At 40.7% G+C, this 26,469-nt stretch overlaps 1 protein-coding gene across 1 annotated transcript; it reads left to right on the forward strand.

Moving 5' to 3' along the window:
* The first annotated feature begins 5 nt into the window (after positions 1-5).
* LOC129092631 (E3 ubiquitin-protein ligase NEURL1-like) lies at positions 6-25,715 on the forward strand. The gene is made up of 8 exons (XM_054600640.1): positions 6-76; positions 4,759-5,000; positions 6,523-6,830; positions 8,814-8,822; positions 12,863-12,867; positions 20,298-21,014; positions 24,862-25,007; positions 25,470-25,715. Exons 1-8 carry the CDS (start codon positions 43-45, stop codon positions 25,713-25,715), a joined length of 1,707 nt encoding a protein of 568 aa, XP_054456615.1. The 5' UTR covers positions 6-42.
* Positions 25,716-26,469: the final 754 nt, after the last annotated feature.

Raw genomic sequence — 26,469 nt, forward strand, 5'->3', positions numbered from 1 at the left:
CCGGTAGTGAGAGAGGAAGGTGAACGCACCTTGCATCCAGCCATGGGAGGTCAGATCACCAGGAACACCTTCTACGGTAAGGGCATCTGGCATCACCGGTATTGATCCTTTATAACTAATGTGCTTATAATGATTGTATTATTAGGAGACGGTGTGTAATCGAGTTGGGAGCGTGCTCGTGCAGCCTCGAGCCTGTCTGCATGAAAACTGTAGGCGTCCTGGTTGACTAAAATAAATGAGAAGTGAAAGAAGCCAAGTTTTTCCACCTTCTGTAAGTCACGACTGGCTTTCAATAGGAGGAAGGAAATCACAATGTGATAACCCTGTACATTATCATGTTATAAAAAAACATCCCAGAGATGCATGTTTCGCAACATTGTTCTTCTACTTGGTGAATTTTACAGACTAATTAAAAGAAGTCAGAAAGGATAAACTAAACCAAGTTGGGTCATAACTTCTCCCCCATGGCTTGTTATTTGTTTGTAAGTGATACACATACTGAATGCCTCCATGTTGGTAAACTGTGTCACAACTGTATGTACTTTTTATCTTGCTACTCACTTGGCTATAAATTGATCCTACATTTACCAAACAGGTGCATCAAACACTATCTACCTAACTGGCTAATACAACACATCATTTAGTTTTTTTAATTACTGAGTTACTTATTAGTTATTTGCAGAGACAATTGTAATGTCTGTCGTTTTCATTTGCTTTCTGTAAGTGATACATACATTCAACATGATTACCTAAACTTATTTTCCTATTGCAATTTAAATGTGCCGAACACCATAAATAAGTTTAAAACCAAGGCATGAATATAAAGTGTATTTGATTTGTTATTGCTGTTTTATTAAGATCTCTGTATGTTAATTGTTTGTATTGTATTCTGGCTATTTCAAAGTTTCCACAATAAACATTGGTTCATCAAATGAGAAGTTAGCTATTATGTCAATAGAGCTTATGTTAATAGAGCTGCAACAATAATAAATTGAGCAGTCAATTATCAGGAAATTAGTCCGCAACTAGAGTCATTTAATCACTTAGGTTTTAAATAAAGATGCAAGATTTTCTCTAGTTCCAGCCTCTTAAGTATGAGAATGCTGTTTTCCTGAAATGTCCTACTAGAAATCCTTGGCCCTCTGACAAGAGCTCAGTTGGGGCCCTGAATATGTCATCCCTGTCATGTTGCAGGGCCCCTGTCCAGCTCACGGGGCTCATTAATCACTCAACTCTCCCCATTTGGCAAACTGCATGATTGTATTACTGAAGTTTAGATATCACAGTGTGACGTTAGCACAGAGGTTAAACCATTTTGCAAGAAAGGTGTCTCTTTAATGTGTTGAATGTTTTAAAAGTTTTTAAATGATCAGTGTTGAGATTACAAGTAACATTGGGTTTCCTGATTCATAAAATAGCTCCAAAACAAGCATCACTAATTATTAATTAGATAATATTGCTAGATAGTTAATATTTTTTTTTTTTTAAAAACACTTTTATTAAAAACACTTTTATTAAAAACATAATGTTTTTCCGGTTACCTTTGTCCTCTATGATGACAATCTTTGGGTTTCTGACTGTTGGTCGGACAAAACAAGACATTCAAACACGTCACTTTGATTTTTCTGACCAAATTATCAATCCACTAATCGAGAAAATAATGTCTTATGTGAAACTAAAAACAAACTTCTTTGAAGTCCATAATATCAACTAACTTTCAATTGCTTCCAACAGATTTGTGCACTGAAAATGTATTTTGTTGACCCCTATGACTTTTTTCCAGAGGCCTCAAACTTTGTCCAACAATACTCTTATCATTTACAAAGCACAATATTGCCGGTGAAGGAAACAGCCAACTGGGGAGATCAGGCTGACGTCTTTTCTATTTTAGAGTACAATTCATAACATGTCAACAGATAAAAAAGGAACAGCATTGTAAAAGTAAAAGGACTGCTACACAGTGATACATACAGGAAGATGTTTTAAAACATTACAAGTGTTTAAGAATCACTATACTGAAACCGCACAAGCTATGACATATTTGAAAGATAAAAACATATACATTCCCTTTAGCTCTGTAGGATGCTTCCTGTTAGTGTTTGTGTCGTGAGAGAGGGCCATCGAGCCTCCATAAGACGTCACACCACATTAGGACCTCTGTTTGGGCTCCTTAGTAAGACCGGGTCTGGGGATTAAACACAGAGTAAGAGCGTAAGAGGCCAGGTGACACTGGCCAGGGCCACTCTTTGTCTCTGCAATGTTTGTCATATCCAATTAATGACAGCAAAAGGCAGTCAGGTTGTGTGCGGTGGTGCCTTAAGTAACATTATCCTTCCTTAAGTTGCTCATCTGACGTTCGTCATGGCATCTCTCTTTTATCATGACAGAGCTCTGGTCACTGTTTACCCCGACGTCTCCGTCAGGTCGCATGACTTTTTAAACACACTTTAACAGCCACTGTATCATCAGCACTTTTGGCTCAAACCAGCTGTCATTTACATTAAATCAAATGAGCTATTTTTATTATACAATAATTTTCTTATCCGATTTCATTCATAGATAATAAAGTCCTCTCTATGCTCTGAATGCTGTACACCCAAGATACCTGGGATGTAAAATAGAAAACAGACTGGAGAATTCAATTGCAAAGCAGCAGGACTTATACCAATGTAGTGAAAAAGAAATAGGTCATTGGACTCTTGGTTAGACGGTAAAGCACAAGGCCTGTGAGGTGTTGCTCCTGTTTTCAGATTTAACAGGAAATACACTATCCAGTCTTGGGCCTGGTCGTTAATGGAGTACAATACAGTCCTGTTTTGTTTTCCAGAAGACATCACGTCTGACATGACATCATGGATGCAATATGGTTTAAGGATTTGTTATGACTTCATTTAAGACCACTGTTGCGCACGGAGCACAATTCAACATTGTTCTTCAGCGACAAGCATGCGAAGAGCTTAACAAATACACTGCACTGAGCCCAGAACACTTGGCAGAGCCTCTGTGATTGTGATGTGAAGGGAAAGACTCTTCCTAGTTTAACCTTAAAGACCTTTAAGATCCAATAGCGTCATTATATCAGAGCGGCTCTCAGAGGTCACATGATTAGGCATTGCCAATCCTGACAGTGTTGATTGATTTGTCTCCAGGGTACAATATAAACCTCTTGACCCTCCAAGGACACTCAAAGGAAAGCAAGAATAGTCGTCTTTCAGCAGTGGCTCATATAGTCTACTCCTCTCACGAACAAACCCAGCAGCTCCTCCACAGTCTTCCAAATTTAGGTGTGAAAATACAAACAGTTCTCAAGGACAGAGAAGTGTTAATGAGGCCTGAATTATTTATATGGATTCCAATCTTGGCGTATTGGCTGGATTTTATGGTACTTGAAGACCTTTAAATGGCATTGTAGAGAGGACTTTAAGTATTGTAGTATAGAAAACTGCATCAAATCGCTGGATGAGATTGTATTTGTACATGTCACCAATCAAACTGTAATAATCCTGCGTTGTATTTAATAAAAACCTAATTTCTGTTAGAAACAACACCATAGTTACCTTGGGGTTGTTCTTTGAAAAGAACTGTGGAAACACAAATAGAGAGAGTTGGTCCTCATGAAAGGGAGTGAGTGTGAAATCCGGCTCATGATCAAAATGAGCAAACCCTTCAGTCTAAAAACCCCAAAAGATGTTTTGCTCCATTATGAGGTTACCGTAAGTGGGATCAGTCATGATTCCCGCATGTTCATATGGTAAAAGCTCTGCTGCACGTTATGAGTCAAATGTTCTCCTTTGAGTCAGCTCTTATTCGATACTTCTTCTGGCCGGGGAAAAATACGTTAAATGTCATTTAACGTCAATTAAGAAAAAGTAATTTTCTTGTTTTCCTATTCTGATAAGGCTGGTAGTGTGTACTTGACTCTCAGGCAAAAATACTGTGAATAATATGCACTCTTTAAAACATGAGCCACAACTGGAAATAACATGTAACAGCCATGCCTCGCTATTTTAAGAGTAGCCTTGAATATACAGCCAGCTGGACATTTATGCATAAAGAACTCCTGTAAGATCTTAAAGCTTGCTTTCTGCTGCAATAATTCAGCTGTTGGAGATGAAGTTTTGTTTTATTTATCTTCCACTTCCTCCTCTCTACTGATTGTTGTACAAATGTGTTCTAGCACAACGAGAAACTGTTAAAACATAAAGAATAAGAAGTATAAGGAGGTTCTTGGATTTACCACAGATGAACATTTGCTGAAAATAGAGAATTTGTATTGAGGTCTCACAGCTACATTATTTGCCTTTATTTCCTAACCAAGGGAGCAATTCTAGTCTGTATTTTTTTTCTATCCAATGACATTTTTGCATGGAAGTTACCTCGCACACCGTTCTTTCATGTCTAGAGAACAGTTAATGTGTGGTTGCACTTTGCTACCTTGAAAAGTTGAAAATAGAGCCCAAGTAGATTATTTGAATTAATCTTTACTTAATTGGATGTTACAGGAACTGGTGAGATATGTGAGAGGAAATTACATATGACAGCAGGTCACAACCAGGAGTCCACCTCAAAATGTTAGAATATATTCAAAGTGAAGCCTGTGGTGGTGCAGGCTGTGTAATCTAATAATATATTCTGATCTAAGATGTTAGCATTTTACTGTATATTGTGCCCCAAGAAGAATTTATTCAGTAATGTTTTTTCTTCTCCCTACCTGTGGGCCATACTAAGCAAGCCACCACTTTTCTTTCCTCCACATAGATTCTCTGAACGGGCCGTTTCCCACCACATCTCACCGATGCCACCACAAGCCCAAGCGCTGCCTGCCCATCCAGCCGTGTGGAAGTTTGTCCTCCTTCCCTCTCCTCTTCCATCCCAGCACCAAGGGCTCGCAGATCGTCATGGACATGTCCCAGAGGACCGTCAAGAGACAGGCCAGCTTCTGTAACGCCATCACCTTCAGCAACAGACCCATCGCTGTGTATGAACAAGTTCGTCTGAAGGTAAAACTATAGCTGTGTCCGACTTGCAATTAATAGTATATTTTCAGTCTGACCATGTTTTGAGAATACAAGCTGTAAACAGTGGAAAAACGACAATAGCGGGTCAACTGAAAGATCCCAGCATACTATATTAAAATATAATTAAAATAAATAGGCTAATGAGTGGGGCATTGATGGAAACATGCAAATTCTAATGTAAGAAGTTCTCATAATATAAACAAATGCGACAGCTATGATAAAACCTCAGAAAATGAATAAACTGAAAAATTATATTAGGCTTTTTTCTACCAAATTTTCAACATGAAAGCAATTTGTAGTATGAGATTGTTTCCTATCCCTCATTTTGATGTTTCACTATTCAAGAAAAACGCAACTGTTTTGTCAATAAGCAACAGTAATTTGTGAAACATGATGCTGCCAGCATTTGCGTCCTGCATGTGAAACGACCATGGGGATTACAACACGACCAACATTAGTCATCCTGATGGCTTCCATCATTACCTGTAAAAAAACGTTACTTTCCAAAAGCATACAGGGAACCTATTACTTGAAATGGTTATTACTCCCAAGATGCTGCATTAACATAACATAAGTACACACTGTATTTTGTAATATTAAGTCCATTCTCTCTCATTCTCCCTTTCATTTCCTCCCAGCATGTTTTTATTTTTCTCCCCCCTACCTTTCTCTCGCTCACTTTATACCGTCTTTGCTCTCCCTTGTTTTGAATTTCTCTCTTTTCTCTGCTCTTGTGTGGGCCAAAGCAGCAGCAGCTTAGAACAAGTTTCCACTTCACCTATCAGGCCATCTAAGTCTCGAAAGTGAGAGAGCAGGGCAAGCATTGCCATGTGAGGAACACTGTTATCTGGCACGGTAAATGCAAAGTAAATAGAGGCTCAAAATAAGACAAAAATCGTTTGCAGGTGATAAACATACCGAGATAACTAGCCTTGGTTTGATTAAAATTGACATTTAGCTAACGCCTTGGCACTATGGATGGCTATGTTGGTCTGTGTGTTGGTCTAAACTGAAATATCTCAGGATTATCTAGCAACAATTGGACGAATTGCCGTGAAATATGGTACAGACATTGAAGTCCCCCTTCAGGATGAAATTTTGAAACTTTGGTTTAATCTAGCGCCATCAGGTAAAAAAAATAATTTTGTCCAATGCTTGTTTTTGACCAAATATCTGCAAAAAAATGACATTCTTATCATCTTCTTTGTTTTTGGTGCTGATGTTAGATGCTTTCACACTAAAATAAGATAATGGACATGGACATTATTAGTTAAACCGGCTAATTATACTTGCTAAACATCAGCATGTTAGAATTGTTATTACGAACATGTAAACATGCTGCATTTAACATTTTGCTCAACATACTGCAGTGCAAAAATTCAGCCTCAGAGCCTAAAGCATGGCTCACTTTTTACCTTATAGTTCACACAACAAAGATAAAAGTAAATTTAAAAATGAATCCTAAATTGATTGTTTTCATGAAATCAAAATATGTATTCTCCAGATCACTAAAAAGCAGTGCTGCTGGAGTGGTGCTCTCCGTCTTGGTTTTACATCCAAAGACCCATCGAGGATCAACCCAGACACTTTGCCAAAGTACGCCTGCCCCGACCTGGTCTCCCAGAGCGGCTTCTGGGCAAAAGCCTTACCGGAGGAGCTCTCCAACGAGGGAAGCGTCATCTCCTTCTGGGTGGACAAGAAGGGCCGGGTGTTTTACCGCATCAACGACTCCAGCCCAATGCTGTTCTTCAGCGGGGTACAAGTCTCTGAACCGCTGTGGGCTCTCATAGACGTCTACGGCCTCACCAGGGGGTCCAGCTGCTAGGTGAGTCATGCATTCAAAACCAGCTCCTTTCCAGGAAATGATTACTCTTATAGAATTGTGAATTTAGCAATAGTATTTGGCTTTTATTGTTGAGAGAGGGAGATAAAAAGGATCTTTATCCATGCTAGCATCTTGCCTCTAGGGGTGGCAATGACGGTCTGTCAGTCATTTGGTCCAGACTAATATCCAACCGACTTTTAAGGATTTTGAAGAAATTTGGTACAAACATTCATGGTCTCCAGAGGATGAATCTCAATGAATTTGGTGATCCTCTGAATTACAGTTTGCCTAATACTTATATATCTAGATCTTCAAAAACAATTTACATTCCAATAAACATCAGCTGTCCTTTGTGTTAAGTGCTACAATGTTAGCATGCCTAACATGTGAAGCATGTTAGGCATGCGTTATGCTACAATAGTAAACACTACAAAAATTATACAGCATCAAACATCAGCATGATATAATTCTGATATTGCATTTAGCTCAGAGCACGGTACAGTCTCACAGACTCACAGAGTCTTGTTACTTTAATGCATCACCACTAGAAAAACATTCTGCATCTGATGTTTTTTCAGTGTGAGTGGTTAAAAGGTGATGTTACATACAGCTGCTCCACTTTTCCCACTCCAAATAGCTCAGTGGAAAAAGATGGTGAAAGATTAGGTAGATTGTATAGTTACCACGGTCATTAGTATCAAAGAAATCTCCCTAAAGGGGGAATTTCTAAATCTCTGAAGTCCGTTTCTAACAAGTTCTACGTGCTCTTTAAACGGTCATTACATCAAAGAAATTAAGAGCAAACAGGTCCTCCACAATCATTACCAGCAGTTTTTCACCGCACTGAATCATCTGGAGTATGTTGGGATTGTAGACTGCGATGCATTTATGAAACACATCATGCATCAAAAACAGCTGTCTACATTTAGGAAAACAATACAAAACTATGCGAAATAGATAAATGGGGATTTTGCGTAAGCTTCAGTACTAATTTATAACCATTTCCAAGAATTGCGCAGCGTCTCTCCAACGAAGACGGGTTGTCAGCACTATAAATAAAAATAGAGGAGGCTCCCATATTGTGTAGATAGTGCCATTTAACCTCATTTCTCCCCGTGTGGTTGACAGCGAGAAGCATGCTATCTCGTGATGGACTGTTTGGTATCCAGCGCCAGAGTGCCACTATCTGGGGTTCACTGGCCTCTTGGTGATGACCAGCACACAGCTCTTGTTGAAGAACAAGAGGAGTGTGTTGGTCATCCCGCGAGGACAGACAAAGAGGAGGGATGATGTCAGGTAGTGACATGTCTGGGGTGATTTTTCCAAGCAGTCAAACCAGAGGAATGTCTCACTCTGTGGATCCAAGTCAACTTCAATTACCCTCAACACAGATCTATGTTTAAATGGTATGGTAGAATAAATGAATTTTTCCAGTTTTAAATTAAAATATCCCTTTCTTTTTAGTCGTAGGTCTGGTAATCTGTGCCTGTGAATGAGGCTGTCAGCCCTAAATCCCACTGTTTCTACTCTGGTTTTCCCACATTGATCACCTTCATCCCCACATTGATGGCTTAAACCGAAAAGCCTCAGCCTTCACTCAGCTAAAGGATCACTTGGCTATAAGCCTTACTCTATAGCCCGGGAGCTTCACTACTGGTGAGAGTGGTATATCTCAAAGGCCCAGTATTGTCTGAAGCAGTTGGCTGAAGTTCAGCAAACACTTAGTCTCTGAAATATGGCCGGACACATCAAAGTCTGGTGCTGTGAACTGGCACATTTGCATATTTTCCTTCAACAGAAGGGTGCATTTAGTTTCTTAATGATGCTTACACTTGGGTCTGATAGTAATGCTGCACCAGCTGAGAGATTGAGCCAAATTTCACCTGTTGTGGGCTTGTAATCACACAATCTGTCCAGGTGGGAGTTACAGATCTGCTGCAGTTGTTTTCTTTTACAGGAGACAAATGGAGCGTGCAGCTGTGAATGAGCTCTGTGGAGTGTAGAGAACGACTTGGTGAGGTGACCTTGATTTGGCTTTTGAGATAAATGTGCAAGACAGTAAAAATATGAGAGAAAGTAAGTTGTGATAGACTTGTCGACTTAAGTGATATAGATTGCTGTGTCAGCTAGATAATGTGTTTTAAAAGCTTAAGGTTTCTTAAAGGGGCAATCCACCAATTGTACACATAGGGATCAGTCACTAAGAGTAACACTCTGTCTGTGAGACAGTGTATAATGTCTTCTGTGGCTCTGAAGGGACATTTTTAAAAGGAGTTCTCCATCGATTTAGGATTGCAGCTAGAGCTGACACCTTCTGGTTGGTTGGTCCATTGATTGGACCTCAGAGGTATTATTTTCATGAGGTGAAAAAGCGCTTCTTAATCCATTATTTTCAGGGGCCTGAAGGACGTAGGTGTGATTGAGAGAGAGAGAGATATCATGTATTTAATGAGGGGTTACTTGTTTTGCTTCTATTCACCAATAAAGAAAACAGTTTGGAACAATCCGTCTAGTTAACTGTAGCTGCTTTGGGTGGTTGATTAACGCATATTTTTGCGGGTTGTGCATATTGGCTCCTACTGGTCAGGTGGTTGCAGCTATTAAAAACCCTGACCTACTATCACTATTTGATAGGCTTTGAGTTATTTTGACCTGGGCTTGAGATTTCATATTCTGCATTAAAGGCTGCGTTACAAACTGAGATGGGGGTTTGAAAGATATGGGCATTTACCGTGAAGGGAAGATGGTATTGAGTTGCATTATGGGAACTGTAGGACTCAAAGATCTGGAATGTGTCCCATACTAGGGACTAAAAGTCAGGATAGCTCGATATCTGCTGCTCCGATTTTGACCTTTCTGTTGTTAATCTGTCTTTTGTGAGTCCCCCAACTTTATGGGAGTTCTCCTTTGAGTTTATGTTGATAAAATAAATATATATGAATGGTGTTAACAGATCTGGACTTTCCCAAACCATTTAACCATTGTTTCTCTCAGCTGAACCATTCTTCTGATGTGACCTCATTCCCCAGCCGACACAACCATCAGCTCAGGCCTTCGCACTCTTTCATTTTAAGATCAACGTACGAGCATTACTTTATCCGATCACATCCTTTCTGCGAATAGCTTCCTTGTCCTAAATATTGCATTGATTAATTATGAAAGCGTCTCCGCTCACATGTCAGCACACATTACCGAAAGTGTCATACTATTTCTGCAAGCCGCCACCTGAGTATAAACGTCTACTGAAGCCAGTGTTACACGCACAATGCATCATTTATTTTCTGTTCAAATCTTTTAGTGGTTTGATTATTTTGCTTCAGCTAATTGTTGTTTTTATGATCCTTCCTGGTTAAACTATTTCTGTTAATTTATTTATTTTGATCAATAGCAATGACCTACTATGAAAGTGATCCCTTTTAGCAGGGGTACAGTCATACGTTTGTTTTGATCCTGTAGATATTATGCATCAAGCACCGTTTGTGTTTGATCTTTTACATCCTTACACACTGTATAAACAAATTCATCACAGCTGCTATCCATCGTTGCCTTTTCTATTCTCTCAGTGCAGCCTGCTGCCAAACAGCTTCCCTGCCATCAGGTATTATTCTGATGTTTAAGGATCTTTTTAAGAGTGGTGTTGTTTCCTCTCTAAGCTTTTATCAAGGGAGTGCAGTTCAGGAGCTAGACACCCATGCAAGGAGTCAGAGGTGATCCTGAGATCAGTGAGACAGCTTGAAAGCTGAGATGGTGTTGCGTAAGAGAGGAAGCTAAATTAATCTGCTGAAATCAAACTGAGCCTCAGGGGTTGTGCAGAGCAACAATGCTGCCCATGCAATTTAAGAAAGATCTGTTACATCACCACACTTGTCCTACTCACGCAGCTATCAATAAAGACTGAAGTGCCTTGCTTGGGTTTTGTAGAGAACAGCCTGTGCTACGCTGAGACAGGGCTTGGGGGGGGGCGACAAAAGGTTTCCTCAAGTGGATAATATGTCTCAAGCAACATAACTGTTTTCAAAGCACAATTTGCAGCAGTATTTTCAGAAAGGTCTCTATTTACTATATTTCTCCGAGCAGTATTAAACAAAATCTGGCCCTTACCATTTCCTGCCAGACATATTTTGAAATGTAAAGTTTGCAACATAAGATTCCTTTTTTTGGTCAACTTTTCAGCATTTGTGTTTTATCAAGTTTGTTGTCAAAACTCCAGAAATCAGGTCACAAATAACTTGCAAGTGTTTTCAGTTTCATTTCCCTGACGCGAGACACATATGGGAATGCTATGCCTTTCTGCAGTCAAGGTAACGGTGTTCCCTTTACTCGTGCCTTAACAGAATGTGTTTGTTTATGGGACGACTCCCGAGAGACCACACAGCATCCACCGTTTTGTACAGGTATGATGGATTCCTTCCAAGTTAGATAAGCGGAGCGAGTCAAAGACAGCTTTTGATGGATGCAAGATGCTCTACTGGGGGTTTGTTTACTAGAGGTAGATGAGTCACTTAATCACTGACAGACTGGTAGTGATCCGTGAGACCGGCGTCAGCTAACATCATCTGCAAACTGTCTCCCTCGTCATTAGAGAAGAATCCAAAATGGCTGCCAGCCTGTCAGGAGGCTGCATTCATCTCAGGTGATTAAAAGGAGGGTGTTGACATCAATCATGTCTGTACATGGCATTGCAATGCATTAAGCCTGTAGAGCATCATGGTTTCGAAAACCTGGCGCTGTATGCTTGTCATGCTTACTAACATCCAGAGAGACATCATTAATGTTTCCACCTCAGGGGACAGAGGGAGCAGTTTTGAAAGAGGGACCTGGTGTTTTTGAATACAGTTTGCATTGATGTAGATTTTGAGTTGTGTTAGTGGCGTGCTGCTGTGGAAGGGAATGAAATTCTGTCTTTATCAATAAATGTAAAATGGGTGTCCATAAAATTTTGCACAACCGTTCATGGTCTCCAGAGAATGAAACTCGATGACTTTGGGGTCCAGCAGGTTTGATTTTTTACTTAGCCTGTGAAATGTCTCCACTCGATACATTCATAGTCCCTAGATTATGACTTTGCTGATCCCTGGTCTTTTTCTATGGCGCCAATATGTAGTTTTGTGTAAAATGTCTCGACAATGATTTGGAGGGATTTCAATGGACTATCTTACTAATATTAATGTCCCCTCTCATCTATCACCATCATGCCAAAAAGCATTGCACACAGCTCTCCAACTTTTTTGTGAAGCCACTCTGAGCATCTCAAGTCTCTGAACTTTTAAGACAGGCGCTGGTGTTGTCACTGTCGCTCCTTTTCAGGCAGCCCTCCGGTGGGTGCTCATAGCAAAAAACGATGTCAAACACAATAGATGGCTTAAGTAGATAACAAAAACCAAAGGGACAATGCCAGTCCATCATACAATGGCGGTTAGAGTGGTGATATGTTGTCAAGACATAAAAATCCACGCACAGTGGGAGTTTTATTTTGTGAAGTGCTCCCCAGTGTCCTGCCAGCGCTTTTCTGGCACTATAAACACTATTTCAGAGCATGTTAGCATGCATTAAGCTAAAGCATCATAAAGCCAGCAAGCTGATGTACTTTTTTATTTCATTAGTGCACATTTGAAATATATCACAGTTTTGTCTGTAACCATTTTAAACTGTAGTTATCATGTGATACTTGTGTTTTTTTAACAAACATGTAAACAGTCTGTAAGCATTTAAACATCACTGCACCTTTGACTCATACCTGTTTTGTTAACAGATGAAGAGACAGCGTGTAAATGCTTAAAAGCTCGGTGCTGCACAAACATGTTGGGTTGTCTCAACCTGATTGTGCTGTACTTTTCCTTTCTTTGTGTCTATTTTTGTCCGTGTGCCTAACGCTCACTCACCTCAGATCTCACCTATTGTTTCACTTGTCAACGCAGATTATGTGGAGTTTCACAGGTTTTGATTTGTGGATGAAGTGGTTTTAAATATAGTGGGGTCAGAAAGGTGCAACCTGACACAGGCGGCCAGAAATACAAAGACTGGGTGAAAAACAAAATGAGGGCTATAAAACATCAAATATAAGTAAAACTTTAAATTCTGTGTTCAACTGTTTCTTTAATCACGTTTATTACACTAAAGCCGTGGTACCTACCTGTTTCCACTGGCCTTCATAAGAAAGCTAAACTCTTCTGTTCATTTTGATGGATGATACACATGATAAGCCTGAAGGGGTTGATTACCCTGAAGTACTGCAAATGGAGGTTGTACCAATACGTTCAATTTCTGGTCTGTTGCTTACTGCAAAATCCTCCAAAAACAATAAACTGGAAATCCAGCATGGGAGTTACAATATGCAAAGTCATCTGTCAATTATCAGTTTCCTGCCAAAGGCAAACAGCAGACAGTGAGGGAGAAAGGCAAAGAGAAACGCTAAACGTCTATATAATAAACATTTAGTAATTTCCTTGAGCTGAATTCTTTTGGCATAATTAGACTCAAATCATGAATCACATTACAGCCTGTCGCTCTTTTTTCTCTCTCTGGCTCTCTCTGCTGATCACACCAATAAATCATATGAAAAGTGAACCTTTTTTTAAAGGGACTGAACATTTAAATCTGATTATTGAGCCATTAAGATTTTGCAAGACTATGGACCCTGGCCCAAGTTCTCCTCTTATGGAAGTTACTGAAGCCTGAAACTTATCTTCAGGTCAAGAGAACCAGTTCGGCCCATGTTGATACCTTTTTTGGGTAAAAAAATCATCAGGCTGGAAATGATTGTGGTCCAAGGCTGTTGTAACCTTGTCCATTCCCAAGTAGGTACATCGTCCCTCTTAGCTTTCCCACCATGTTTGATGCTGAAAGCTGTAACTTTGCTCCTCGGCATTCAGCCAATCACAAGTCCTCAGTAGCTTCCCAGAGGCAGCCCAACATACCTTTACGTGCTAAATCTAACAATTTCTGTTACTAGACTACTTAGTACTTTCACATTCATTTTGGATGAAAATAAGTGTATTGATAATGCCAACATTCATGCTATTATCACATCATTTTTGAGTGTCTTCTTCTACAGTGAATTGTTTTAATTGCAAAATGTGATGTTTTCAAATTTGCAATTGCTTGCATTAGTTTCATCTTGATTGGCATCTGCAGCTGCACAATTGGCACTGTATCCTGATAATAGAGAAACATAATTATAGTGCATGAGTCACCTTATTTTGTATACCAATTGCCAAAACAATGTACAACAAGGATTAGTGTAGTATTCGTGTAGAAGTAGTGTAGTATTTATACATGGGGTTGAATTGGGACTCAGATAACCTAGATAACCTAAATTCCAGAGCAAAGGCACTTGAGCGTAGTCCCTTGTTTATTACATATATTTATAGACTAGCATGCTATGATACAAAGCTGCGACATGTTTAAAAATCTTAAAGAGTAAACACATTGTGGAGGCAGGACTTCAGATTGGCCAAGGCTTTTGCAGTACGGCCAAGAAAATTAAAGTGAAGAAGATCTTAATTACAAAAGTTGAAACTGATGATAACAGTTCACCTTGCCCAAGATAATAAGCCAGCAAGAGAACAACGTTGGATGAAGGCAACCATGGTAACAGTGCCTCTGAGGCTGGTGTGAGTCAAGAGCAGAGAAAAGAAAAGTGCCAAGAAATGATTTGAAAGAATAAATAATAAATAAGATATTCACAGACTCAGTGGAACATTAAAGGGGGGATTGGCTTTGCCTTTCCATTTTGTTTAGCATGTGGGCTTTAAGAAATACTAATGCCAGCTTACAATGCTTACTTCAAGTTTCTGGTATTTATGTTAAAAACCTGCATAGAGCTGAGAGGAATTGCAATCTGAGAAATCTGAAATCTTTCACTTTACACAGTGATTTGTCCATTGCTCATTATAAAATAGATTAATAGAATTGACCAGGCTCCCGAACATTGTTACAAATGTAATAATTTTTTTTTTTTGATTTTCCTTCTAGAAGTTAAGTCATTCTGTCAGACAGTTGGATACAATGAAATGAGAGGCCCTGTATGAACTAAAATGTCCTTTGACCTAACATCTGCCGGCATGTACACATGCAGGATTTGGGTCTATGTATTTATGTGAACTCTGTTTCAAGTGATCTCAGTGCTTGGAATTGATTTGATTTGTTGAACCAAAATAAATGCTGCTGGACAGGCTATTGTGCTCAGTTGGGATTTAATCAACCCAGATGGAAACTAACAGATTTGTGGAGAAATCAAAATAGAAATCGTAATGGAGCCTGTCAGGTTTAGATCCTGGGAGCTGAGTTGCACAGAGGGAAGCCTTCTGAGAGGAAACTAATCACTTTCAGATGAACAGACTTTGGTCCCAGTGAAGACGTTCATGTGTACTTTGTATTCTGTGTGTATGAAGTGTATCTGTGCAGTTGTCATAGAGGGTGTTTTGACCAAAACAACAAGATAAATCTATGATTGGAGATCAGATTGAAACACCAAAGAAACCTCATCAACACTCAAGACATTGGTTTAAAATAAAAGGATTCAAAGCAGGGCTGTGTGAAAGTGCATGGTGTTTTATGCATGCACTGCAAATACACTTTAGTTAAGCGAAGCTGGAAACGCTGTGCCCTTGTGACATCCCTGAAGTGCTGAGAGTTGTTTTCACTGCTGTCATTTGTCACCTTTGTTTCCACAATCACGGTCCAAAACTCAGAACCATCTGGCACTAAACGAAAGACTCGCCTTGATCTCTCAAAAACGCAACATATGTGGCTCCTATTGCACATGGCATCTGAACTACTCAAACTGTTGGGCTTCTGCCCGTGTATCGATATCGTAAGCGCTCTCCCCTCCTGCTTCACACTCGTATTCTTGTGCCATTATCTTGAGTAGGATACCACTCCTTAAAAGCTCATCAATGCAGATTTCCCCCTGGAGCCGGTTCTCTTTTCTTTTTTTTCTCTGATAAGCTAAAGCCCTTCCCTCTCCTTTTTGGGACAGACCCCTCCTTCTCACTGCCTCCTCTCTCATGACAGATGACTTCACTCACTCATTCTAGACAGAGCCATGGATAGGCCTCATAGGCATGCATACTTAGGGCAAATCCCCAAACACACACAGGCACACAATTGGTGCAGCTGACCTTGTATAGAGGTTGCAGCTTCACTAAAGCCCCCAAAAGCCACCTAATCCTGTTCCACTGGGCCAAGGAATCAGCTGAACCCTCCCTCATTTATTCAGTACCATTGCATTGTCTGACTGGGAGCTATTCAAGACTAAAACAAGGAACGTAAAAAGTGAATTGAACCATTTGATAAAAAAACACTGGACTGTTATACATTCGGGCCTCTCTCTAAAATGCATTTCTAGATGGAGCAAGGCTATTTGTGTTAGCAATGTAGCATCTTTTTAACCGCATTACGTTAGTTGTAATTCTGGAATGTTTTCCCAGTGAAACAGGATGCCGGTATTTCTGTTATATCCGGGACATCCTTCTTTGCCAACATCATGTTCACTTTCCAGTAACTGGTTTTTCCGGATCGGGCTAAGAGTTTCTGACGGTTAGAACTTGTTTGAATAGGTAAATCAGAAACAGTTAGAGGGGTTTGCTGCAGGTGTACGTTTAAGTAAGGGTGTGTATTTACTTCCACAGAGCCATGAAATTCCTCCATTATTTTCTAGCAAGTTTCTGATTGTTTTTTCTCACAGCTGCAATGCGTAAAAAAAAAAAGCCAAAAACAAGAGGTCAGCCATTGACCCTGCAGAACAGTTTCAGTCTGGTATGGGTTCCTCTATTTAATCAGAGCTTTCCTCCTGAGATTGAGTAGCTGGAGCTGTTCAAAGACCACTTCATTTTACTCTGGCGATGTCAGACAAGCACTTAATCATGTCTTTCTAGTTTTTGTGCCTGAAAAAAAGTGATTTAGACTTTGCCTTGCTATCCAAAAGTTTCAAGGACTGAAACTTAAAAATGTCAGAGTTTAATATAATCACCATTATGTTCATTGCATGCTTTTGTAAAACCATTGAAGCATCGCTAAATCTTAAAAGTTGAGCAAAGCTGCACTTCATTTTCTGTGAGTGCCCCTGCTTAATTTTCTAACATAATTCAGAGGACAAAAGACAAGACTGCACCTGTCTGTGTGTGAGCGACATTTTAATGAGTGAGCAGTTTGAGAGGAAGACTTGGCTCAAGAGTAAAAACAAAGTGTGTTTACACCCCAGCTATGAAAGGATGAAAAGATTGTTTGCCATTTGAATGTCTAAAGTCAGTGGTGTTTTTTTTCCCCCAGACGTTTTGCCACATCCCCAGATTAACCCAAATTCCTTTTCACCAGTCATGGTCCAAATTAGAGGCTAACCTTTTTTCGATTGGGTCACTGGATTCCTGTGGGATTCCCGTGTGTGGCAGTAAATCTCATTTTGGATCGAATAGTTGGGACAGAATCATTCCTATACAAATGCTGTTTGAATAATATACTTATAGTTATCAAGTAGTCCATTAACAATGTTCATTTTGGCTCTTAACTACAGTAATTCTCTATATATTTTTTACTTTACTCCTATGATATTTTACGTTAAAACTGTCTGCTTTCCAGCTAGCTACCTGAGGCTAGCGCTGCGAACTTCAACTGTAATCATCACGTGACTGGGACGGGACAGGAAAAAAAAGTAATTTATACGGATATATATATATACATACATCTATATATATTTTTATATCCAAATGGCATCAGTCACCACTCTCAGAATCTTTGCCGAATACACGCACGCCTCAATAGATACATAGTTTTAGTCACCTGTAGACATGTTGACTCTCTATAATAGGCTTACATTACAGTGTAGAATAACCATATTCAGATAACTGTTCCAACTTTTGTGCTCGCTTGCTAATAGTTTAATAACTTTTATAGCTGACTCTGTATTTGAGTATTTATATAAGTATATATATATTTAATGACATCGTAATTTCCATTTTCTCGAATAAGTATGGCTCACAACATTTCCACGTACCCCCAGGCGTACAGATACCTCGGTCTGACAACAAATAAGCGTCTGGGGTCAACGCATACTTCTGGGATTCTGGTGTAGCCAGCGGATATCTAGGCAAAGACTTCCTTCTGTGTGCGCTGCTTATTGTTTGCAGTCTGGTTCGCAACTTGAGATGTGCAACTGCAGTTGAAGTTCAGAGACTACATGTACAACTGGATTGTTTCACAAGTAGCAAGGTTACAGGCTAATTTTAAGCCCAAAAAATCTAAATCACACGATATATGGTGGGTTCCCAGAATACATTTCGGCCAATGCGTTCCGCCGCTTTTGCTTTTTGAACTGCCCTCTTCCAAAGCCTTTTCGAACATAACTAGTGAATACTACTCAGCCTACAGACGGAAACTAGAGCGCTTCCGATGCCAAAATATTAGCATTGCCTAGAGATTTTGCATTAATGTGTATATGTATGTATAAATTGTATTTTATTGTGTTGACTTCCTGGTAAAATAAAATACATAAAATGAATGCAGAATCTGTTCATAGAGATTACAGGTACCCTGGCTGGGTATCACTGAATGATACAGAAAGGTTTGAACAGGACTGTATATCTCTGCTCTGTGTGTGTTTGCCAAGAATGTTAGTGTACACACATAAACACGTCCATGCTAGGACACAGAAGATAAACACAGCGTATTGTGTGTTTCATCTGCGTAATCTCGCTGTGTGACTCGAAGCGTTTCATATTTGTCAGCTGTTTTATGTGTTAAATTCTCTCCCAGACTCCTTTTAGACCAAACAAAAGAAGAGATCATACATATTTATGTGGCTCACGTCTTTATCTTTCATTCTTTTGTCGTCTTTTATCTTTTGTAAATCTTGTTTTTCCACAATAGGTCGAAACTTCCTTGTACAGTAATGTTGCTATTCTCCTCACGACTTGTTTTGACTGCTGCGCCACTCAAACTGTGAACCCCAGGAAGCCGCAATAGCAGGAATAGAAATTATCTCTTGTAGCCCAAAGTCGGCTAACTTTGCCTTGAAGACGATAAGGCTGCTAATAATAAGAGCCTCATGCTCGGTTGTGGACACTCTTGACTGAGGAAGTAATTAAGTTCAAGCAGTTTATCAGTGGCTGGCCGGAGATGTGCTGTCTTTGTCTGATAAGGAGGAGCTGGTGAGGTATGCCCCTTCTCTCAAGTGTCCTCCCCACCCTATTTTTCATCCTCTCCTCTGTCGCACTCTCCTAACTGCATCCACTTACCACAGGGGAAGCCCAAAGCAGATCGAGGCTAAGAGCCACACAACTCAGCCATCGTGTCAATCATCCCTCGGCCCGTCCCTCCCATCTCTCCTCAAATGTCCAATCAGGCTAATTTTAACCCGTCTTGGAGGGCCATGTTAAATATGGCAGCATGTCCCTAAGCGGGCCGCGATGCAGATCCTTTTGTACCGAATGTGTGCACGGAAAGACTCGCTCTTTCCACTTTGCCTCGATGTTCCCATGTGGCTTCTATTTTACAGTGAGCAGAATTAGCATAGGAAGGGCTATTTGTGAGAGGGACATATGATACAGTTTTTAAAATGCCTTTCCCTTTGGACGATCGAAAAAAAAAAGCTGCTTTTAGCCTCCAGACACACATTTAAAAATGTTGACTGTGTATGGAGGTAGAATACAGTCACTGCTGCTGAGACAGTTTGTTATGTAAACAGCTAGGACGTGCTGCAGCTCATTTCAGCTATTTGACGCCCACTGAATACTATTCATACACTTTTAGTCCTTGACAAAGACTGAAGGTAAACTGGCTCCATTAAAGAGTTTTTTTAAATCCTACGTGTGGATTCAATTGCTAACAATAATGTCTGCATCTTCACAACCTTTCAGCCTTTAATTGTGGTATAAGAAGAAATAAAATAAGTAAGAAAATGTGGTTTATTATTACAAGACTCCGAGCTAAAGACAGAGTGGGAGGCTCAAACACAGCTGAGCTTCATTGTCTTTCAGTGGCTTTATGTGCATCTCTTATACTCCCAACGTTACATAAAGCCGTTACGTCTCTTTTACTGTGATGTAGCCACTGGCCGGCAGCTACCGAAGCCCCCACTTAAAGTCCTGATATGTTTCTATGAATGTAAACGTTGCCATATTTGTTGAAATTCTTGAGCCTTAGTACGGAGAGTGCATTAGTATGAGTACTTTATAAAGCAGAGGAGCTGGAAGGCACCATTTCTTTACAATGACAGGTATGATGAATAAACTGTGGAAAGACAGTGAATAAAGCAAGTTGTACATGGGAATAAGCGAAATACTTAGTGGGTACGTGGATGAAATTTGGTTCTGTGGACACTTTGAAAGACAGTAAATGGAGATTTTTGTGACTGTATAAGCCACAGACATTGTGTTGGTTCAGATTGATTTTTTCTTTTTAAAACACTACAAACGAGCGAGTATAAATCATTCCTGTGTGTTTTTTTCCCCCTACAGACAGCGAGATGGTGACCCTGGACTGCCTGCGTCCTCGATCTTTTGCTGCCGCCCACCGGGCCTCCATTCAGCGAAACGGTGATGACCCTCGCCTTTCCATCAGCCTGTGTGACCTGAGCCTGCAGCAACAGGAGACGCATCTGGAGGATGATGATGAGGAAGAGGAACAGCTACAACGCCTAAGCTCCGCCTCCTGCCATGTGCCCCAAAACTCTCAGAACTCGCAGCAGTGCTCGCTGCTGCCCAGCCATTTGGACAATGATCTGCACTTCCACTCGGTGCACGGCGTCCACGTTACGGTGCTGGACAAGCACACGGTGGCGCGGCTGGATCACCGTGGTGACGAGAGGACCCTGGTGTTCACCAGCCGGCCAATGCACCTCTCGGAGACGGTGTTTGTGAAGGTGAAGGCAGGTGTCACACGGCCTGGGTCTCTCTCTTACGGTGTGACATCATGTGACCCAGCCACCCTGAGGCCCAGCGACCTCCCATCCAACCCAGAATCCCTGGTCGACCGCAAGGAGTTCTGGGCCGTGTGTCGGGTGGCGGTGCCGCTCCACAGTGGAGATATCTTGGGCTTTGTGGTAAACGCAGAAGGGGAGGTCATGATGAGCCATAACGGCATCAGTGCAGGGATGCAGCTGTGTGTCGATAACTCCAGACCCCTCTGGATGTTCTACGGTCTGCACGGCAACTTCACACAACTCAGGATTTTAGGTACGAGCTCACATCACTTAGATTGTGTGTTAACTGCAAACAAACAGCTTTGTGTTCTTAAATCAGTTTGGGACTGCAAAGCAAATCATTTTTTTCAATGTAAACATTCAGGAAAAAACGGAACTGTTATTATTTCCTCCAAAAACAACTCTCAACAATCATTAGTAATTATGTTTGAAGACTAGTTGCTTTTCATTTTACCATTGCCTTCTTATCCATATTCAGAGTCAGGTGTTATGTCCCCCAAGTTCTTGGATTGTGGCAGAAAACCCACAACTCAAAGGGAAAGGAACAAACTAAGATTTTAGCCTTTTTGGTACAAGCAAAATGAAAAAGTACCTACACAGACCGATAGTTTCATATTTGCATTAGTTTTAGCAAAAGTTTGACTTTTAAATCAAATCACGGTTCAAGGAATGGAGCATGTTCCATATAGATCGTAACATACTTTTTTAATTTAGAAGTTATTGCAGTTTGAAATCCTTCAATGACCTTTGGAGGCTGAATTCCCACTCGGCCGAGTCATGAAATAGTTTCCCCCTCCTTAGCTGTCTGGGCTGCTCCCTTGAGTTTTTAATCAACTCATATATCTCTTGGGAATTTACATTCAACCCCCCCCCTCACAGTTTTGCATATGTTAACTTTGTATCTTCAGTTAAAGTTGAGTTTCTGTCAGCACCGTTTGATTCCAGCAGATTTCACACAATGATATACCTGAAGTTAATCATGCCTTGATGTGGGGCTACATGCACAGTTTGGACGGTTTGACTCAAAATGAGGTAGATAATGTCTAACGGGTTCAGGAGCTGTTGAAAATGGTAGTAATGACTAGCAGTGGTTGTACTTTTTGGTATTATTTTCCTCTTCAAAATAATTGCTGGATTCTTTTGATTTTGAAAGTGAAAATTAAACCAAGCATATTATGAACCCTGCAAATGCTGTGGTGATGAAGCTATGGTTTTGATGACATGAGAGAAACTGTTGTCTGGTTTGAGTCAAAGGTTTGTTAGCCTCCATCTGAAGATCTTCAGATGATGTTATTGTATATTTCTACCCAACACATTCTTTGAATGTTGTAGCAATGTTCACCTAGTTTTGAGACTACTCTCTGATATCGCTTAGAGATTATTTTCTGGGACATTTAACACATCTTCTGCAGAGTGCTTTTGATTTGTGTGCAGTCGCCACAGATAAAGGCAATTCATTCATCTAAGTGTTATCGTCTATTAACTCTTTTCCAGCAGGTTAACCTCTTATTTTACAGTTAATGAATTACTACAGGCAAAATTTTCTGAGAAACTTAATAGATGTTTGGTTTGTTAGAATTAGTTTAAATTCTGTCTCGTGATTCATTTCTGGATTTCAGTGTTTCCTCTCTTTCATGTAGTCAGTCAGACCCGGGCTGAGGAGGTTATTTCTGTCTTGCGTGGGCTCCCAGCAGCCAGCATTATGCATCAGGATGGGGTCCGTGATAGCTCCTTATGATGCCCTCCATATGCATTATTAAAATGTAATTGCAAAGAGGTTTGAGATGCTGGGTTTTCCACCCACAGTACGTTCCCTTAACGCTGGTCCGCCAATCATCTCCTTTTTTCCCTGTGCATTTTCTAACACAACCCCCCGCACGGCTCCCGTTCTCCGAGTCATTACCCACTCCAGCTGTGGGGAGTGCATTTGTGACGTCTCTGCTCACCCACTCGCTGAAGCCGCATGCCACGAGTTGCCATGGAAACATCTAGCCAGTGAGGCAAGTGACAGTTTGTCATGGCTGGGTGTTGTCAAGCCTGTGAAGTGGAACAGATGGAAGTCTGTTGCTCTCACATGGTCATTTTGTCCGTGTTATCTTTATAATTTCATGTGAGATATTTGGAATCAATAATGACCTTTGGCAGTTGTGTAATCTTAAAGCCGCTATAATCAATATTTTTATATGAACAATTTATCAAATTTGAAAGGGGTGACACACCTACAGGGAATTGTCACCCGACTCTGAAGCTCCCTTCAGTTCTACAGATTGGATTTCTTTTTTGATTTCTTTTAACTCTATTTTTGTTCACTTCCATCGCTCTATTCATTTTCGGCTCAATCAGAAAGCTGATTTCAGTGAAAAAGCTCCAAAACTCTATGACACAAAGACACAGTTAGCGGCTAGCCTGTGCCCAGAGTGAAGCCATTTTTTTTCACCACCCAACTTACTCAAAAAAAGCAAAATTGGGCGTAAACCAGCCCAACCTGGCTACACCGTCCTCAATTGCTGAATGTATAAATGAGCAGTCATTTCGTTTTACATGTCGGCTCAAAAAAGTTATGCTAATGTTGTTTTTACAAGCTTGTGTCTGCTGCCCCCTAGTGGCCCAAAAAATATGTTATTGCAACTGTAAAACCTGACTTACAGATTGTTGAAAGCCGCCACATGCTCAACCACAAATAAGTCTCCTGTACTGTCTGCATAACTAAAGACATTCACATACTCATTCTGGTCACACAGCCGGCAGTAAATTCATAATACAAGAGAAGATGAAAGGTATGCTTGATGAAAGGGTACATGAATAGACATGAAGGTTATCCATTCTGCCTTATTAGAGTTGACCAAGACATTTGCTAACAGCCGGGCTGCCACATGGATCACGATAAGTAGGTAATGGAATGGTGTGTAAATGCTACAGTATGCATACACTTCTCTGTATCCACTCTAAATAAAATGATATAAATAAATAGATGACTCTCAAAAAAGCCTGTTTCAGCAAAGTGGTACAAACACATTGATCTCAGCGCTAAACTAAAAACCATACTAATTATGGAAGGGTTTTGTATGGATTACCAGAAGTACTGTATTCATGTATATTTTGCTGCGTCTGTTCATTTTTTAAGCAGCAAGTCGTTTGTTGCATGACTAAAAAGCTACTACGGTTTGTCTACGTAGGCTGAAACTGAGACTGCAGTGGTTGGAGTGGTCCAAATTCAGAGCAGTGGATTGCAGCACATAGTTAGAGTTATGCAACAAACTGTATGCATTTTTCTGCTAACAACAGACCACATAAATGTGTCTTTTTTTGTTATAAACAACAGTATTTCTTTATTTTAGCAATCTCTCACCATCTGTGGTTCTTTTTTATTCATTTCTCCCCTAAACACTGTCATTGTAAGAACATTTGGACAAGCAAATTGTGGCGTGTGATAGGATGTAAACTACCAATATTAGATCATTTGACACATGGAAGGACGGTGGTGCCAAGTTAGCGGCCAGCCCGACATGGTAGCAATATTTCTGCCATGGTCAGTTGAAGGACAATGTATAAACAACAATGACGTGTGCCTGCCAGGCAGACTGGATTAGAATTTGTCTGCCAATATGAGAACTGATGCCAGAGCCGATGGGTATGGGGGAGCGGATGGGGACGGATCACACGGGACAGACAACAGACCGTCTGTGAAAGCATTTTGTACCCTACCCAGAGGGATCATGGGCTCATGAAGGAAGGGGGGGTGGAGGTGCTTGGCGTCTCTGACGAGACTACATCAACTCATAGGCTCTTGACTCACTCGCACACACCCACACACAGACGCTGTTGCCTCACAAGTCATCTGCTCGGTAATTGCAGAGATTTAATGTATGTGTGAGTGTGAGAGAGAGTGACAGACAGTTGCAGAGATGCAACAAGATATTCACTCACCTCCATTTGCTAATTATCAGCTCTGACTAACTCCTCAGAGTGTGAAATATGGAAATATTTGATTCCCAGTTACGAAAGCATTGCATTTGGATCTTTTGAACACTTGCTTTCATAGATTATCTGTATGTTGCTAAATCTTTGTGGTGACCCAGATGTCTCTTCTGTACCTTCAGGCTCATCTCCACACCCGGACCTACGAGGCGTGTCGGTCCCCAGCTCCCCATCCTGTACACCCAACACCCCGACAATGCTTGGCAGCGGCAACTCCGAGCCCAACCTCAACACACCCTTGAACATCAACCTCAATTCGAGCCTCAACGCCAACTACTACACAGTCTTTTCGTCCTCCACAGGTTTGTCCAAGTGTTCCAGTTTACTCCTCTCTCTCTCTATTCCCCCCATTGGATTTTCTGTCCAGATGGGGGGGGGGGGTTTCTTTGCTTATTAAATTGATTTAAATGCAGACATGCAGGAGAACCAGAAAACAGCTGTGACAATAAAAAAGCTGTGATCCCAGACCTCCCTCCTGCTCCAAGCTGCAGAGAGCACGACAGGAAAACTCAGATAATGGCACCATAAGAAACTTCATTAACAGAGAAAACAGCAGGAATATTAACATCTTAAATAAAAGGTGCACTGGATATTTGTGTCACAAGTGTGAGCCTAGCAATGCAACTAGAGTTGTTTGCATGAAGCCCTCCTCCAAAATTTGGCATTTTTTGGTTAAAGTTCTCTCTTGCACACTCACACATCTCTAATCTCTTTCCTCTCGCCACCGTTAGGTACAACCCCAAGCTCTCCATTCTCCAGCCATCCGGAGTCCCCTACCTTCCCATCCTGCTCAGGCTCGTGGAGCGACGAATGCACCATTTGCTACGAGAATGTGGTGGACACGGTCCTCTACGCCTGTGGACACATGTGTCTCTGCTACACCTGCGGCCTCAAACTCAAGAAGATGGCCAACGCATGCTGCCCCATTTGCAGGAGGACAATCAAAGATATCATCAAGACCTACCGGAGCACGTAGGCTTGTGTGAAGACAATGTGTCGCATCGTCAGGTTCAGCTCAAGGTTTTTTAAAGCCATGTAAGACTTTGTAAAGACGGATGCAGCACAAATTAAAGCCCCTCTTGTTTGTGTGTGCAATCTGGCTCAGGTACTCTACAACAGGACTTAAAAATACATCATTAAAACATTATTTTTATGTTATGTCTAATGCACATCCTCGGGAAGCTCACAGTTCCTGCCTATGGCGCCTCACAGTAAGGACCAAGCAATGAGGTTGTGTGATCAACAGAAACAAAATATGCGCCACTGCAGGTACTGCAGATAGGACCATGACCTACTATTGTCTAGTGACTCAGTGATCTGTCTATCTGTTGAAGAGAAAGAGTAATCTGAAGAGGCACCTGCCCTACCTCCTGCAGAGTAACCCTTCATTCTGCTGGTGATAGCATTGCTGCTAGCTAGTTTAATAAGAAGTAAAATTGGCCAGAACTGCGGAAGAAACGGGGAGAATAAATATGTGGTTTCACCAGAAGCTCCTCCTCCTCCTTTTGGGTCAAAAACTGTTATTTTAGGGTAAGAATCACTTCTGTGGATTAAGTTTTATTTGACATTTCCTGAATGCTTCCAGAGGCCAGGAATGAGTAATAAGAAAGATTTTTTTATGGGAAAAGCTTTTGCAGTACAAAATAAGCCATTTTTAAAAAAATACTCCCCCTGCAATAAAACTCAATGCAATGCTTAAACTTAAAAGGTAAAGAACAAATAAATAAATA

This window comes from Anoplopoma fimbria, chromosome 6, assembly GCF_027596085.1.
Source record: "Anoplopoma fimbria isolate UVic2021 breed Golden Eagle Sablefish chromosome 6, Afim_UVic_2022, whole genome shotgun sequence".
NCBI lineage: Eukaryota > Metazoa > Chordata > Actinopteri > Perciformes > Anoplopomatidae > Anoplopoma > Anoplopoma fimbria.